Source organism: Zalophus californianus, chromosome 12 (genome assembly GCF_009762305.2).
Source record: "Zalophus californianus isolate mZalCal1 chromosome 12, mZalCal1.pri.v2, whole genome shotgun sequence".
In the NCBI taxonomy this organism is placed as follows: Eukaryota; Metazoa; Chordata; class Mammalia; order Carnivora; family Otariidae; genus Zalophus; species Zalophus californianus.
In genome coordinates this window covers 53,796,334-53,815,012 of record NC_045606.1, presented here as the reverse complement: position 1 = coordinate 53,815,012, position 18,679 = coordinate 53,796,334, and the positions used below count along the sequence as shown (strand labels likewise).

Here is an 18,679-nt window from a genome sequence, read left to right as displayed (position 1 = left end):
GACCTGTAGTCCTTACTTGCCAATCCTTTTTTCTTTTTTTTACATGACTAAACTTACTCAATTTTAACAAGTCTTGGGCAAAGATGGGACCCCAGTGTCCTACTGGTAAGGAGTAAAAGCTCTAGCTGGCCCTTGTCGGAGACAGACTGCATGGGGATGTGAAGATTCGGGGCCACCTGGACTGTAAGACCCTGCTGGAAGAGTTTCACTCCAGATGCTCTACTCTTCCTAGCTCCTGGAATGGCGTAAACAATGATTCACACCATGGTAGGCCTATGCAGTTTACCAAGCACATTCATCACATGCATCAGGCTTTCAGGGAAGGTCAGGTTCCAACACGTCAACTGAGATTCACCTTCAGGTCATCAGACTTGCATCTATTTTGCTAAACACCTCTCCTAGCCAACGCAAGTTTTCTCCCCTTGTTCTTTAGCGATGACGGTGCCAAAGAGGGGACAGTGTGGAGGCAATTCTGTCTCAATGGTGTTTGACTTGAGCCAGAATATAGAGCCTATTTTGAAGTTCTTTGGCAAAAACCATTTCGAGGAACAGCGACTACGGTTTGGGTCTAGACTGTGCAAAAAGCAAGGAGGGGCTGGAAGAGGGAGTAGTGTCCCAGACTTCCCAGTTCACACGGTCCAAGTCCAAATCAACCCAGGCTGTTAGGTAAAAGGCAGTGAAGGGAGACTTTTCAGCTCAAGGGAATTGGGGGTGGGGTGGGGTGGGCATTAGAGTGGGTTTGGTGGAGGATTCTGGGAATCCCGCACCTGTGGATGAGCGGGTGCCCAAGCTGTCCCACCCCCTTCCTCCTGGGTTCCGGGAGTGGCTGAGGGGGGCCCCCAGCGGCGGGCGGAGGTGGGCCGCCGGAGGGGGCGGGGCGGGGCGGGGCCCGGCGCACCTGGGCGGGGAGGGGGAGGTGCGCGGGGCCGAGGCAGCCGGGGGCCGCGGCGCGCGCCAATGGGCAGCGGCTGGCAGCGCGCCCCGCGCCCGAGCCGCAGTCGCGCCCTCTCGCTGCCTGGCGAAGGCGCGTACGGCGCGCGGAGGCGAGGGCGGGGGAGACTAGCTGCCGGCGCCGCAGCCGCCGTCAGGGCATGAGGATGGCCGTGGGCTCCGTCAAGATGCAGCCGCCGTGCGAGAGCCCGGCCTTGGCCGCGGCGGCGGCGGTGGCGGCGGCGGACGGCGCCCTGCGCCGCAGCCCCAGCGCCCGCGAGCAGGAGCGCGAACAGCCGCCGGCGCCGCCACGGCCGCGGCTGAGGGACCTGCCGGCGCTGCTGCGGAGCGGGCTCACGCTGCGGAGGAAGCGGAGCGCCGCCGGGGCCCGGGTGAGTGGCCCGGACTCGCCCGCGCCCACCCTCCCGGGCCGCAGAGGGGGCATCTGGAAGTTGGGGAGGTGGCGGAAGGGGCGCCCTCGCGCGGGGTCCCGGGACGGCGGGGTCGTGTGGGTGCCCTCCCCCCCTTCCCCCCCCCGGTGAGCGAAGGCTTCCCCTTCCCCCAGATGCACCTGACTTAACCCAGGGGCACCTGGATGTAGAGCGGCGGACCGTGGGCATCGCCGGAAGAAGGGCCATTTGCCTCTCCCCAGAGGGGAAGCTGCAGGTGTCCCGGACCTCACAGTCCGCCAGCCCTGTCCCGACAGCAAGCCTCAGGCCCCACAAATGGGAGCCCAGTTTGCAAGAGGCGTAAGACGTGTGAGCTTGTTTGGGACGCCCGGTGGCAAGCGTTGGGCATCGGGTCTGGTTGTGGCCGCCGCTACCACCACCGCCACCGCCGAGGTGGAGGAGACACAGGAGTTGGAATTCCCCGGGCGAGCTTCTAGCTCCTGGGTTCTGGACTCTCCAGCACTTAGTACTTGGTGACGCTCCCTTGAGCGGGAGGGTGCACGCCCCCACCCCGCCAAATCTTAAATATTGACTTCCTGATGGTGTGTTCAGATATGATTTCCTGGTCAGGGAGTGTCCCTGGTTGTGCATCTACGTGCATTTAATGGCCTGAGCAGGTCGGACATGTTTTGTTTAAGAAAAGCGGGATGGCCTGCTGATTTTCTCCTGGGACCTTTCACAAGCCGCTCAGGAGGCCCCAGCAGGGTCAGGCTAAGGGGCTGACTTTACTCGGGTTTCCCCTGCCCACCAGGGCTTTGGGGCAACTTGGGTAGGTTCTACTCTGTTCTTTAGAATTTGTCACCAGTAAGCAGGCTTTACTGAGAAGCTGCAACAAGGTAGATTTTTGAGGGGCTGTACCTTCCTTACTGGAGGACCTGTAGCTCTTACAAAGATAGGTTTGTGGAAACGTGAGAGTTGGAGAGAAACATTTGTTTTGGTGTGGCTTCCTTTGGGCGAGAAGGATAGGAATTGGTGTAGGTCTTCAGCCTCTCCAGGTTGTGTTTTGGCTTTCTTACCTATTTTCCTTTTAATGTAGGGATGACTGTACATGATCTACCTCAGAAGGATATTCTGAGGATTAGCTGGATGTAGGACGTCTTAAAGTCCATAGTCCATGAGCAGTGGAGTTAAGGAATTGCCCACAAGTGACCTTAATGTGGGGCATACCGGATTGTCTGCGAAGAAAACGCGAAAATGTGTCCCAAAGATGTGATAGCTAAATAAACACAAGAAACAGAGTTATAGACTTTGCAAGAATCTAGGGAAAAGTAGGTCAAATTGTGTTCCTATTATCCTTGACAGTTACTTTTTCATGGCACAGAATACTGAAGACATGAGGGCAGCCAGGCAATCTGTGACGGGAATTGCTGAAGGTTTCTGAATAAATAGATCTGTGTGTTCATCTGCATAAAGGCTTGTGTTTCTTGCTGCCTGGGATGATGTTGTGTGCCTTGCCAATATACATATTTGCTCTTCTTAATTATTCTGAATGTGGTTACTTCAAATAATACATACCTCATTAACCCTTCTTTGATCTTAATAGCGTATTACTTTGGGACATTCCAAACACATTTCATAAATGCATGGTCAGTTTTTTTATTGGGGAAAGATTGTCAAAATTTCCAATGTTATAAACCCATACTTTTCAACTATTTCCCCTTCCTTTGGCTTTGCAGCCACCTTTGTGACTTTGGAACCTTCCTTAACAGAGATAAGAAGGGGTTTGAAAGAAAGAAAAAAACAGGTGAAATACGTACCTGTATTAGTCTGCTCAGGCTGCTGTAACAAAATACCATCGACTGGGTGGCTTAAACAATAGAAGTTTATTTTCTCAGTTCTGGAGGCTAGACAGTCCAAGATCAAGGGGCCAGCCGACTTGGTTTCTGGTGAGAGCTTTCTTCCTGGCTTGCCTTCTGGCCGTTCCTCAGTGCACAAGGATGGAAAGAGAGATCTCCCTCTCTTCCTTTTCATATAAGTCCACTAATCACATCATGGAAGCTCCACCTTCATGACCGAGTCTACCTTGGAATACCTCCCAAAGGCTCCATCTCCAAATACCACCACTGGGGTAGGGCTTCAACGTAAGAGTTTTGAAGGAACACAGACATTCAGTCCATAACAGAAGGTTTATGTAGGAAAGTGAAAAACAGGCGAAATGTCTGCCATACCAGCTGGTGAGCATCTGGGGTCACCTCATTAGCCCTTTAATTAGATCAGAGATGCTCATGCAAACAAATCATGGCTTAGATCCTTCTGTGGACTTTTAGTTTTATATTTTATGGGCTGCACCTCCAGATTACAGCTGAGTGATTGTAGGGACAAATAAACACAAATTTATTACTACTGGTTTAAAAAAAAAAAAAAAGCAGCTCTAGGTATTACACAAGTTGGTAAGAAGGTTTGCAATTTATGTATTGACCAAGATTTGATTTAGGAATACTTGTGGCACTTGTCCATGCTGCCTTGGGCTCTCACAAATCAGGACAATCTGACATCAATTGTCATCAAGTAAGTTCTTTGTAGGTTGTGTTGCCCAACCCAGGTGCCTTGTAGGTTGTCTCTTACCTGGAAAAATTAAGCTGACATTTGGTTAATACTGCAGAGCTCCTGTGTGCCTTGGTGTGGTCGCTTCTAATCATATTGAATTCAAAATGCAAACTGATTAAGACTCTGCACTCTTTGGGCTAAGTGGGGAAGGACTGCATTTCACTTTGTGGGAGGACCCTAGCTATCTCCTAAAATAGTGGCAAGATAAGGCACAGCTTGAATTCCCACCAAAACCCTTTAGTCACTTTTTAAAAACTGTGTTATGGAGATTATGAGAAATAGTATGATAAACACCCAACCTTCAACACTTACTAACATTTTGCCAGTCTTGTTTCATTTATTTCTCTTCCCCACTTTTTTTTTTTTTGTGGGTGCTGGTGTATTTTAAAGCAAAATCCTAAACATCCTATCATCTCACTCATAAATGTATCAGTTTACATTCTCTGATAAGGACTTTTTTCTTTAAAAACGAAAACAAAAAACAAAGACTTCTGGGTGTTTTTCATGCCTAAATATATTAACAGTGATTTTTCTTTAAAGATTTTATTTATTTGAGAGAGGGAGAGAAAACGAGGAAGGGGGGGGGGCCGAGGGAGGGGGTGAAACAGACTGCCCGCTGAGCAGGGAGTCCCAGACATGGAGCTTAATCCCAGGAACTGGGATCATGACCCGAACCAAAGGCAGATGCTTAATCAACTGAGCCATACAGGTGCTCCTTAACAATGATTTCTAAATATGATTCCCATATTCACATAAACTCAAAGATCTCTTTTTATTTATGATCTGTTGGAATCAGGAACTAAACAAGGTCCACACGTTGTATTTGGTTGTTAGGTTTTTAAATCTATTTTATAATAGTCCCCCTTTCCTTCTTTTTTCAGGCGATTGATTTGATGGAGAAAGGGAGTACAGGTCGTTTGTCTGGTAGAATGATCCATTTTCTGGGCCAATTTCTCACTTGTGTCATTTAGCTTGTTTCTCTCTTCCCCATGTCTCCTATAATATGGCAATTAGATGTAGAGGCCTGATTAGATTTAGGTCAAAGGCAAACATCCTTTGTAGATAGTGCTGTTAAAATCTGTTGTATCACAACCACAAGACACATGGTGTCTGCATATGTCTCTTTTGGAGATGTTACGATTGATTAGTAGGTTCTTACCTTTCTACCTTTCACCTAATGATTATAACATCCATAGATTGTTGTAGTCTAGATCCATTTTGTTAGGGATTGCAAAATGGTGATGATCAAAATCTATCATTTCTCTTGCATTTATAATTTGGTATTCTGTCTGTAAAGAACTTACCCTCATGAGCTTTTTGGGTCTCCTGAAATTCAGATTATGTGGGAAAGACAAGGAAAGTCTTAATTTTTTTTCCTTTTATCAATTTTCTGAGTACCCTAACAATCTCCCATGATAATCAATGAGTTTTCCTTCTTTAAGTATTATGAGAACTTGTAGATCTCAATTTATTTGTTTCAATCCATTGCAGTCAGTATTTTTTTGGACCCACAAGTTGTCCTTATCTGCTGTATACTTTTTACAAGGCCCCAGTAGTCTCTGATACCTTTCTTGCTTTTTGGCACAAGATACTCTAAACTTATCTTGTCCATTTCCTGCTCCAGACCTGAAATCAGCCATTTTCCCAAAGAGCCCTAATTCTTTTTACTGAGAACTGTTCATTTCCCTCCAAACTTTGCCTCACTTAGTGGTTGCGTTATTTTTTACCTTGGTCTTATGCCTTCCATCTTAAGTTTTTTGTTCTTAAATTCTTCTCATCAGGCTGCTTCTAAGACTGTCATTTTCTCCCTCTAATAAAATAGCTGGTAACTACCATTCCCTCTTTCTATATATACTGTCAAATTGCTGGGACTGACTTATTTTGGGCTTTGGCGGCTGTGATCTTTTCTGCAGTGTTCTACCACTTTCTTCATCTCTTCAAAATCTGTTTCATTTATAGCAGACAGAATGATTCACCAATTGTGCCAAATTGACTGTTCACCAAACAGTGACAGTCCGCCTTTGGATCCGTCTTCTCTCCCCTGATTTCTTCTCGCTCAGGCAGGGTCCCTGAGGCATGGCAAGTGCTCTTCAAACTTGAGAAATTGGAAGAACAGCTAGTGGCTCTCTGCATGAGGTTCTCTCTTTTTCATTTGTAGTCTCTACCTGGATTTGAGAGTCTCTCCTCTCAAAAAAGAACAAGGTAGCCTGTTTCCTTTGTTCAAGCTGGAGTGTTTTACGTGTGACTTAACACCCTCCCCTGCTGGAACTAAGACCTTATTGATTGAGAAACACGTATATACTGCTTCAAGTTGTACCAATATGCCCGATTTATAGTCATTTTGTAAACATATCTTACAGGCAGAGCATATAATTTTAATTCGTTCTTTGTATTTAAATTCAAATCAATGGCTAACACCTCATAGCACTTAATTATGTGCCGTGTTGTTCTGATACAGACTTCATTTAGCCCTCACAACAAGCCTGGGAGTTAAATGCTATTATTTGCATTCTACAGATGAGGAAACTGGAACAGAGATGGAACTTGCCCAAGATCACAGAGGCAGAGGGAGGTTTGAATCTAGCCAGTCTGGTTCCATACATAGTCTCTGCTCTGAATTGACTCTGGTTTTCCTCAAATGCGCTGAGGACAAAGGGTCTATTTTAGTCTAAATTAATTAGCCTTATAGTACCCGAGAGTACTATATTACCTTACCACTCGGAGAGTGGTCAGTAAATGCTGTCGATAATGCCAGACGCTAATCTTTCTTTCATTTGAGCCCTCTGAGGCTTGTGATAGACCTACTGGGTGTGGGGGCAGGGAGAAGGGAGAAATATTGTGCTTATAGGTGAATGGTAACTAATATTGACTAAAATTAAAAGTAGCATTCAGTGTTTCATAAGCAAAATCACCCAGGCCCACCTCGATCAAGGCTAATACAAAAAGTTTGTGAATTCACCTGCTTACTTTTTTCTTATCTGTTTATGGTAGCCTGCCAGAGATCAGGGCCATTAAAGGAGGCACGTATCTTCCAGGGAAGGTGAGTCAGATCAAATATGAGGGACACGTGATGATCTTATTTGAGAAACATTGACTTCGTACCAGCTCAAACCTTGATTTTATAAACCTATGTTGACCATGGCTACGAATAAAGTAAAACTCCACGAATACTACCTCTAAAAATATTTGGCAAGAAAGAAAAGAAATTATGGATTCATTCTACTTTAATTTCATGTAAATTCGAGTAAAAGACCTCAATGGCAAGTTAATGCCATATTTACTTTCTTTGTCTCTCCTCTGATCCCTGGCGTAGGCTTTGTTTACATAATTAGATCCAAGGAAAAGAGCCTGGCTATGGCTTCAGAAACTGGGTTTCCATCCTTGCGTTAGTTATTCTTGGAGTTCTCCAAGCCTCCACTCTTCCTCTAGAATGATATACATCATGGGTCAAGCTTTTCTGAGAAGAGAGACAATGTATGGAAAGTTTGGGGTACATTGGAACTTAAATTTTTCCTTCCCTAGCTGGATGCTTATTCTGGGCAAATTGACATTTATAGACATATTTATAGGAATCTAGTAAAAAAAATTTTTGCTTATGTATGCAATGTCAGATTTCATGCTTTTAAAAAAACATAATATCCTAACATGTAGTGAATATCTTAGGTGTTAGCTAAATACTGGTACCATAACAAAATATTCTCAGTTTCACATTTGCCTTGTTTCTTAAATTGACTTGGCAGTAATTGGTAACTTGTGTAGCTGAAAATAGATGGAAAGGTGGGAGATAAATCACTGGTGATGACTTTGAGTACTTGTGATTTTTTTTTTTTTGCCTCAATGTTGCATAACAACCTTTGTTAGGAATACCGATAATCCCAGTAATGCTATGTGATCTAGAAGTAGTTCGTGAGAAGTTAGAAAATTTCATGTGAAGGCAAAACAGTTAGAATCAATGACTTAATTTTTTGTGGTCAATTATTGTGATAAATAATTCATAAATGGATGTGAAAAAGGGATGGGCTACAGACACCCCTGTGGATACTGGCATGTCTTTGTCAGGTTGGGAGTCAGTAGTCCCCTAAAGACAGTACGTATTTTCACCTCTGAGGAAACTACAGTCTAGAGAGGTTAAGTAAGTTTCCTACGGTCAACCAGCTAGATAGTAGGAGAGGCAGTAGGGAGCCCAGGACTGTCTGATTCCAAAGTCTATGGCCTTTCCTCGATACCGTGTTGTCGAAGACTTTGACATAATTATAGCCTGTGGTATACTGAAAGAGTGAATGCACAAGACATTTCAAGTTAGTGTAAAACATAGTTCATTTTCTTTCCGGTGTCTCCAGTAATGGCTTCCAGGATCAGTCTTTAATTACTCACAGGGTTGACAATGGCTTGGGCAGCAGCTGTCCCTCATCTTTCAGCAATACCAGCCATTGTACAAGAAAGAAGGCTTGGCATGACTCATCCTGGAAGCCATTGTTTTCCCAGGAGGGTTGGAAGCTGACTAGTTCCCCAGTACAAATGCTCTTGGAGATTTATAAAGCAAGCAGGTTCCTTTCCTGGCATGTCTAGAAGATGAAGAAAAAAAGGAAGAGTTTCTTGTACCCCAGGATTTGGGTTCCTGATGGCAACTGGTTTGCTGTTTAAGAAACTTCAGGAAGTAAGAAGTGTGCATACTTGTCAAAGTAACTGAATCCATTTACAATTGAATAGGAGCATAGGGAATATACAAATATATTAATAAAATTAAACTTTGGTATGTTTGCCTTTTAATGTGGTATTACTACCTGAGGCAAATGGCTCTTAACTTTTATTTATTTATTTTTATCCCAGGCCTTTTTAAGAATCAAAAGATAGTACCCCAGAAAAATGCACAGGTAGATGTACTTTTTGCATCTCATTTCAGAGGGCTTGTCGATATCTTGATCCCTGGTCACCACAGACCCTCTAATTTAAAAGCCTTTCCATACTCTGTCTTCTAGAGAGTACCACCATGGTTTTTTAATTATTTTACTTTTTATCTTTACTTCTAAACATTTAGCATAGTATTAAGCACTCACTCAGTTGTCAGTAAATATTTCCTTGAATTAACGTATTTTATCAGTGTGTTGAATTAGAAATTATTCGCCTCTGAATGTAGCAAATGCTTCTGTGGACCCTGGTGGTGGTGGTGGTGGTGATAACTGTTACTGTTTAACAAATCCTTATATCACACTTGTGGTGTTGGAATTGTTTGGAGTACTCCTAACAACCTCATGTGGCAGTTACCCTCATTGTCTTCTTTTTTCCCCAAAGAGGGGAACAGAGAGGTACAGAGGTGCAGATTTTAATATCTCCCAAAATGAGGTACAGAGAGGCTAAGGAAGATGCCTGAGGTCACCCAGTAAGTAGAGAAGCCAGGAATCCAACCCAGGAAAACAGACTCCATATTATGAGGTCTACCTATTCTGCTGTATCCGCTCTCTAAATAAAATACTGTATTTCTTTAATTACAGTCTCTCTTTTTTATTTCAACGCTTTTGAAATAGGGATGTATATTAAAATTCATGTGGGCATTTAATGGGATACTTTTCCCCCCTGTGAAGCTATTATTAAATTGATGGTATGTCTTAAAATTTTGGTATCTTAGAATAAAGGAACTATAGTAAGTCATGTTTTAGTTTTTAAGTGTAGCTGCATAGTTTATTTTTAGAAATATCAAAGTAAATCACAGCTTTAAAAGGTGCACATAAACACAACTGTGTCTATTTATGAAGTGTGAAAAATGTAGGTTAAGATTATATTAACAATTTAATGAACACTGATATTGCTTGGGTAATAATTTAAATGTCAGAGGAGAATAAATTTAATATTTACTTACAAAAAGCATGAATAGCCTCAGAGTAATGTTGAAGACTGAAGAAACTGAAATTCTTTTAAGTGAAATTATATATATATTTTATATTTCTATGTTTTATATATAACTTCTTATATACAATATAATATAAATATGAATTTATATTATGTGATTATATATTATATTTATTTTTAAAATTATATTTAAATTTAATTTAAATGATAATTACACTTTGATTTATAATTTATTGTATATAATGTGTATTATATAACTACATAATTTATATTATACAATTTGTTATATAATTTATCGGTTTCACAGATTTTTTTAAAGTAAAATTTAAAAGTTAAACTTCTTATATAAATTTATTTTTTTAACTAAGAACTATGAATATACTGAAATGATAATAGATTTAGACTTGTCTTTGAGTCACCACTTTGTGTGGTGAGTTGGCAGATCTTACCTTCTGTGACTCAGTTAAACTTTGAAAATTTTGTCTGCTTTGTACATGAGGCATTGGCTTCTCCCTTATAAAAATGCTTTTCATTTTCCACTATTTGTCCTAGAAAAAAACCTTTACTAAAGTTAAAGAGTTCTGAAAACCAGTGCTTCTGCAGTCTAGCTGGTTGTCTTCCTGTATTTTTTTTCTAACTGGTCTAGCAACTTAAACTCCAGTCCCATTGGTGGTTTTGTTGTTCAGTTGAATTTGACCTTGTCAAATCATTTACCTGCAGCTGTTCTGAGGTGTACATGCAAATACTTGTGATTGCCCAACGCTTACACCTTTGGTGCTGACTGTAAATTTGTTTTACTCTCTCCTGTTACTATTGTGGGAAGTGAACAGCTTATCACTTCTGTTTGGTCTAACACTCTAAATGTTGACTATAATGAACAAACACTACAAATGGTTCACTACATCATTTTGTGCTGTGAATTTATATATAGGTATGAAATCTTTGGTAGAAAAAAAAGAGAAGATGTGTGATGATGCCTTTTAGAAACTAGGGCAAGTATTATGCCTATTTCAATCTCTTAAAATAGAATTTGATTGTGACATAGTAAACAGTTTTCTGTATGTTTGTCACTTAATAGCTGTATGACCTGGAATAAGTTAAATAACCTTTCTGAGTTTCTGTCCTTAAAGTGGAATACCATAGCTCTATCATGAGAATCCATAGTGTATAGTGTATGGTTAGGGGACCAGTTTTCATTTCTTGTTCCTTGTCTGACCAAGGTCAGAGAAGTGGTCTTTCTCCACTGAGATGCCAGTTGAACCCCAGAACACTTTGGGACCTATCTTAGACAGATGGAAAGATGGCTCATTAATATTCACCATATCTCTTGAGTTGGGGAGGGGGAAGATAATGCATTAGTAGAAAGAGTATTTGAAGATGCAGAAAGAATCTGATTAAATCAAGAATTCGTCATATGAAAAGAGTAAAAAGAACATATCTATAAATCGATTTCTAGAAGATTAAATTGTTTGGCCATAAACAGAATTCTCTGAGAGGTATCAGAAGAGAACTTATGACAGCCAACCCTTTGTGTCTGGGGAGATCTTACCAGGAAGTTTTATCTTCTTTCAGATAAGAGGTTTGTTGCTATTTCTTGTCATCACTGATAGCTGTTTCTCTGCCTCAAATTAGCATCAATATTTGTTTTCCTCTACTATTTTAAATTTATCACAAATCTTCAAATAGCACCCATTGAAGCATTCAAATTTCCTATTCTTCTTGGCACATAACTCCTTAAAAAAAAAGCAATCTAGTCATATTCTAATCTACCTTGAATATCTCATGAATTTTGAGCTTAAAATAAAAACAGCAAATTCAGTTCATTAGTAGTTGGCTGTTCACTCTGCTGTCTTTTATATAACGATTTACATTTACAAAATGCTTTCATGTACATTCTTATTTTCCTGTTTTCATAACTCTGGAATAAAGCATTCCTTTCTTGTATGGATTAAAGGCAAGTTACTGAGTTTTTTTATATGCCACAACCTCAGCATCTGTGAAGCAAAGATAGGATGGTGAGACTAAGTAAATTAATATGTGAAGGCTGTTAAGACAGAGGTAGTTATGCAGAGAAAACCTAGTGTGGGCTGCCACTGTTGTCATTGCCGTCATCAGCATCAGCATCATTGTCTGAAATAACAGATCTGAGGGAGTCCAAGGTCAATCCTTTTGAAAAGCTGAAAGAGCTCTTACTTGTTGCACTGATAGCAATTGACTAAGAAAACTGAGGCTTAAACATTGCTGTCTTACTGAAGATCATAGTGAGGAAGTTTAGGGCTCTGTAGCTTGGACTCCTGGTTAGTCCAAGGGTCTCTATAAGGTTATCTGTGGACTCCCTAAAGTCCCTATCTTTAGCTCTCTAAAGCTAAAAGAAGACCTCTCAAATTTTAGCATACTTGAGAATCCCTGGAAGGCTTGTGAAAACACAGATTCCAGGGCCCCCACACTTAGAGACTTTGAGTCAAAGTCTCTAGTATGGGTAGGGCCCAAGAATCTGCATTTCTATCAAGTTTCAGGTGATGTTGCTGGTCCATGGGCCACACTTAGAAGCACTGCAAGTGCTTCTAAGGGCTGCAAGAGTTTGGTGACCTTCATAATCAGAAAATTACTGAGGCCAGGAATCTACCTGGTTTTCTGTTTGCCACTTCCATGATGGAAAGCCAAATCAAGATGGAGGACCACGACTGTGAGAATTTTATTCAATTAATAATATTGGAAACTACCCCTTATTGGTTTCTACAGAGTGACTGGTAGTTAAAAAGGAAGTGATGAACACTTGAAACATAAAGAGCTTATGACACCTGCGCTGATTCTCCTGTTTGTCCATCCCATGTACTCTCTACCCTTTTTTGTTCGCTGTGTACCTTGGAGGCTGCCTCTAGGTGTTCATCACTGGGGACTTTGGTTTGGGTTCAGTCAATGGAAGGCCAGGAGAGAGGTCAGCAGTATCTGTCCCTTGTGTTCCTTCTCTTCAGTGGTGATGGTGGTGACCATCTAGGACTAGCTACCACTGGGCAGTCACTCCTCAGTCGCTTGGGTGCTCTCCAGCCTCCAGGGAAACTGTGTCTTTTCCTAGTCCCTCCGACTTGTGGCTTTTAAAGCCTTGTTGTTTCTGGCGCCTGTGTGCTGCAACATCTCCTGTGGGGTCTCTGAACCTTGCCTGCACATCTTTGATAGGCTCTTTGCTGAGAGGATCCTTGCCTGATGTAGGGACCCAAGGAAGAGCAGTGTTGGGAAGAGTGGCAGTAGAAGGGATAGTCTTGGGGACATTGGCAGTGATTGAGGCCAGGAATCCAGCCTCTAGCCCCTGAAGTTTAGGTAGAAGATGAGGGTGGGGAATGCAGGGAAGGGGCCTGGCGTCTAAGGTGATGCTGGGCTCAACAGAAAGAAGGTCCTGTGAGGTCTCCGGTAGGAAGCTAGAACTTGTGCTAGAATGTGACGGAGTGCCCGTCCTGCCTCATTCCTGTGCACGCACTTGGATGGCTGGGGTTCACAATCAGAGAAGCTTTTACGTGAAGAATTTGCATCCCTTCTCTATGATTGCCTTAGTTTTGTGTTTTGGTTTTGTTTTGTTGTTGTTGTTTTTTTTTTTTTCCCTGCCCCTGCCTTTTTCTCAGACACCCTTAGCATTGCTAGTCTATACATAGGAGCTATAAGACCTTTATGTGGTACTTTGATCTTGGTTAATTTTGTTGCAGTATATTGAACATGTTCTGAAATGCCTGGGAATACTGCATTCACAAAGTAACAAACAGTTGAATAGAATAATTACACCTTCAGTTCCTTTGCCCAGGGGTTCCAGTGGTGGGCGTGTCAATGAGATAAAAACCATTTTTCATGGTTTTGGTGCTCAGCCAAGTCATCTTCAGTAACCTCACCATGAAGCAAGGCAACAACACAAACTCATACCAATTCTGTGTGTTTATCCGTTCTTTTATATTGAAATGTTATGCTCAGGGTAAAACTATTTCACACCCTTTATAGATTATTTTCGGGTAGTACAGGTGGAATGCTACCAACATCTAAATACTGTGTGTTAATCAGTGAAACACTTAAAGACAAAACAGGCTCTCGATTTCAAATTTTCTATTGTTGAATTTTTTTAGGAAGAAATAAATTTCTCTATGAGGGAAAATTAACTCTAGAATTTTTGTCCCTTTTTCTGGGCTTTCATATATTTATGTGTTGGAAAATATGGATGTGTGATGGAGTTGGGGCTATGACCTCATATAATTGAGGCAAATCATAATGAATCCCCTCACGTTACCCAATGTGGCACAGATTGAAGGCATATGAGCCCTTCGTGTTTCCTCCATTTCCCCTCCTTTCTGGTCAGTCATCCACTGAGGCTTGGTGGCTGGGCACAGAGGAGAGGAGCCCTGCTCTGCCAGGAAGGGGTGGAGCCCAGGATGAGGACTGCCCAGAAGTGGTGGTGCGTGAGCACCTGCTAGTGGGAACTGACCAGAGGGAGTAAAGAGGGATTGCAGTGCCAGTGACCCTGGTGAGGGAGTCCAGATCCTTTTCAGACAGCAGAGAGGAGCTCAGTGTGGAGGAGTGGGCTGGCTGCGTCCCAGTCAGTCAGGCTTTCTAGTCTCCAACGCTTGCTTGTTTCCACCTCTAGTCTAGAGCACAAGTCCTTCAAATCCCTCTCACTGGGGAAGGAGCTCTAACTTTTTTTAGTATCTCCTTCTTTGGGTTGGCCCCAAGAAATCTCTGGTGAGCCTTTCTCCTGGTTTTTTGAAGACTCATCTCCTTACTCACTTCCCTTGGAATGAGCTATCCGTCTTCCTTTGGGTCTGGTTTCCTTTGGCTGTATCACCCCTGTTTTCTTCTCCTCCTCCCTTCCCAGCCTGTGTTCCTTTAAGGCTTTGCGGGTGGGCTGTCTGCCCAGAGTGTCTTCTGTGAACCAGCTTGGCCTACTGTTTGCTTTCCTTGCTTCACCGAACAGCCCTCCTATTTCTTCATCCTTTGCTGGTTCCCTGGCCCCTGCTGAGGGCTGTTTCATATGGAAGAAGATGCCAGATGCTCTTCTTAGGAGTTGGGGTGATTCAGCCCATTTGTACATGTTAAAGAGAATTATGTTAAGACCCTCGGGGAAGTCCTCATCCAACCTCCCTTCAGTTTTTTTAGGTGATTGACAGCATTTATATCATTCTCTCCTCCTCCCGCCTTTCCTCGCTCTCCCCTTCCCCCAACCCCCCACCCCAAAAGAAGAGGAACTTTTGCAAGGGTAACCACTATCTAACTGGTCTGCATTGTGGGATGGAGAATTTATAATTGTATTGATTGCTGATTAGCATTACATTTTCAAAACTACATCCTTTAAATAGGGACTTCTGTTTTGGTCAAAGGATATATACAAGAAGGCATTGCTCATGGAAGAAGTAGGATTGTGAAATTCAAAATCCATTTCATTTCTTTTTTTTTTAAGATTTTTTTTTTTTTTTTTGACAGAGAGAGACAGCGAGAGAGGGAACTCAAGCAGGGGGAGAGGGAGAGGGAGAAGCAGGCTTCCCGCCGAGCAGGGAGCCTGAGCTGAAGGCAGACGCTCAATGACTGAGCCACCCAGGCACCCCAGTCCATTTCATTTCTTAGTGACTGTCATAAATGTAGAAACTTCTATGTAAGCAATTAGCTCTGGGAGTACAAGGCTAAACAGAAGACCAGGTACAGTGGATTAATGATTTTGTTCATTGTTCTCTCACTGCAGGCAGCCTCTTGTAACATAGCACCTGCCCTTCCCATCCCAGACTGCCACCCAGCGCAGTCATCCCCACTTTGGCATTTCCTGGTATCTTTCCTTCCTTCTAAAAATCTGTGTTATACAGAACTATCTGACTTGTCAGTCAGGATAATCTAGGTTTTGCTGCAGTAACAAAAATACACAAAAATCTGTCTGCTTAACACAACAAAGTTTATTTACTGCTTACAAAAGGACCCTTTTGTGAGTCTGGGCACTCTACAGGGTAGCTGTCCTCTGTATGGTGGCTCTGCTTCCATCTTAGGACCTTTCTGTGTCATCACCCTCCACAGTGACTACAACCTGTGAAGAAAGAATGGGGAATTTCACATCGGCATTTCAGTGCTTCTGCCTGAGGTGACTTTTGCTCATTATCTCATTGGCCAGAGCAAATCCTATTACCTCACTAATTTCAAAGCACAGGGAAAGTATCCTCTTTCTAGGAGCTTTGATGAAGAAGAGAAGAACCAATATTAGTAACATCTACCTTAAGCATCAGAAGCTCAGAATACAGAAATGAATAAAGCCACAATCCCAGTCTTAAGGCCAACAAGGGAGATAAACATGTTAATAGTATTAAATCTAGTTTTACAGAACCTCCCTGAGCCTGGAGATGAGAGGAAAACTTAAGAGTAGAGGTGACATAGGGCTGGGGTTTGTTGTTTGCCAGCTTCAGATCTACATTACCTGGGTAAGGGTGGTATCTGATTTTATTTTTGTGCTGTATAACATCCAAACTAATAATGTGAGATACAGCTCTAGGAAATAGGCTTTCTCTTCTCTGAGACCTCAAAAAAGAAATGAAAGCTGTCAGCAATAGACCAGATCTGTTCATGTGAAATGCAACACAAAGGTATCTTTTAATGAAGACTTAACAAAAACTACTTTTACTGAGCAATTATGCCACTGACAGTTCTTTGATCTCAAAAATTAAACTCGCTATTACAGTATGAAAGGAATAAAGGCAAGTGTAAAATAACAATCAAGGTCAGTTATTAGGCAATGAAGGTCGCATATCAGTACTTTGATTTGCCCAGAGATTCTGACATATTTTACGTTAGATATAAATGTGAGTGGTGTGGTAACAGTGCAAGGAATTTATTTTATAAACAAGAGAAGAGTCTCATCCTGAAATCTAATAAAGCCATATTCTTATTCTCCTTCACTGCCTTGGGCCCCACTGGCCTTCCAGCGGGTGCTTCATCACACTGGGCATGCTCCTACCTCAAGGCCTTTGCAGGTCTGAACCTGTTTTTCTTCAGATAACCATTCACTTGCTTCGAGTCTTTGCTCAAAGACCATTCTTTTGATGAAGCCCCTTGGCCACTCTGTTTAGGATTGTAACATCTATCTCCTTCCCATATCCTATTCCTATTCCGCCTTCTAACATAAATAGTTGATAATTTGCTTACTTGTTTTATCTATGATCAGTCTTTCACCACTAGTATGTAAGCTACCCACGAACAAGGATTATTGTCTGTTTCACACATAGTTGTATTTTCAACCAGTTAGACCACTGCTTAGAGCATAATAGATTCTCAGTAATACTTGTTGAGCACATGGGTGAGGGTTCCATTAGAGTTCCTCTAAACTGTACACAAAGTTGTATATTTACATGTATTTCCTCCTATAAACCATGACCACTTTTTAATTCAGTATTATAATGTGCCAGCTACCATTCCCTAGGGGAGCAAGAGTGAGGATCATTTAAGGAGCTCACAGTCTGGTGGAGAAACTTGTTTGATTCTGCCTGTAATATTTAATTAAATGTAGCAAGTATTGGAGTGACTAATGCATGTAGATACTAAATAGGATTCCTGAATTCTAGAAGCTTACTATTTTTAAGTGTGACAGGCCAGGACTGAGGATTTGTCTCTTCGTGTCATGAACTTTGATCAAATACCTCTCCCATGATGTTTCTTGGTTTAGTCCAGTGGCTCTCAGATTTTTCTTCTGTCACGAGACCCATGAAGTATGGTGGTGGTGCTCACATGCTTGACCATTCCGGGGGTATATTGAATTCTTGATCAACAACTGGTGGATTAATTTTCTCGTAAGAATTCCACCAAGCTATACATGAAGTTGTTCTTCACCTCTGGTTTGCCCACTTAGGAAGGTATACTGGGAAATGATGTTGTTTTAGAAAACCAATCTGTTTTGATTAAAAAAAAATTATTCACAAACCTCAGTACTTTTTTTACGAGTAATAAAGTTCTTGTGGCTATAGCAACTAAGCAAAGGGTGTCATGACAGCTCATTTAGAATAATTGGTTTAGAGGATATATACTATGAGGAGAAAGGAGATTGAGCTTGATTAGTAAGATATAAGGAAACTACTGGGTAGAGGTAGGATTTGAAGACTAACTAGTTGGTAAGAATAATAGGTAAGGAAGACCTAAGAACAGGTCAGGGCAGAAAGGAACATGGCGTGTAATAGGGACATTGAGGGATGGGCCTGGCTGGAGCCACGTTCAGGGTTAAAGGTTTGGACTCGTAAATTGAAGGAAGATGACAGGTAACTTTGAGTTTGGCTTTGTATTAACCTTGTTATCAGCAATGGAAAATGTCCAGGAAAACCTGTGTACTGTAGAGGTTACCAGACTTTGTGTTTAGTGCCCTAGTAAATTTTTTTTTTAAATAAGAACAGTGACCATAGCATAACATACAGAGAAATTGAATCACTATGTTGTACCTTGAAACTAATGAAACATGGTGTGTCAACTATACTCAAATTAAAAAATTAAAAATAAATAAGTAAAAAGTCACAAAGATTCACCTCTAAAAAATAAAATAAGATAAAAAATAAAAAGTGAGAACTAACTTGTGACTTTGGACTTTCATTTTGCCAAGTAAGGGTGCAAAAAAATTCAGTAGTTCTTATATTTCATAAGAGAAAGACATTTTAACACAAAAGCAAAAAAATCACACAACCCCCTACCCAAGGACTGCTCTTCATGAGTAAATAAATACAGCGTTATAGAAGACTAGCCACATTGTCCTTATTCTTTTTGTGCCTCACGATGACATTTGGAAACTACTTCATGAGATACGTGTGTGGGTTTGGGGGACAGAATAAAGTTGAGACTGTATGTAGACGTGACCTAACAGATGTCAGGTGGCAGTCACCATCAGCTGACAAAAACGTTAGAAAGATCCGTGTAGGTGG

General features: G+C 41.9%; 1 protein-coding gene across 3 annotated transcripts in view; it reads left to right on the top strand.

The window, feature by feature from the left end:
* The first annotated feature begins 956 nt into the window (after positions 1 to 956).
* Positions 957 to 18,679, top strand: part of RAPGEF5 (Rap guanine nucleotide exchange factor 5) — a 236,155-nt gene continuing 218,432 nt past the window's right edge. Inside the window, exon 1 of one of the 3 annotated variants that reach the window (XM_027574282.2) lies at positions 957 to 1,322. In XM_027574282.2, the coding sequence (XP_027430083.1) occupies positions 1,092 to 1,322 (231 nt within the window). In that variant the 5' untranslated portion in view covers positions 957 to 1,091. The remainder of the gene's footprint in view (positions 1,323 to 18,679) is intronic. The other 2 variants (XM_027574280.2, XM_027574281.2) reach the window with 2 other exon arrangements.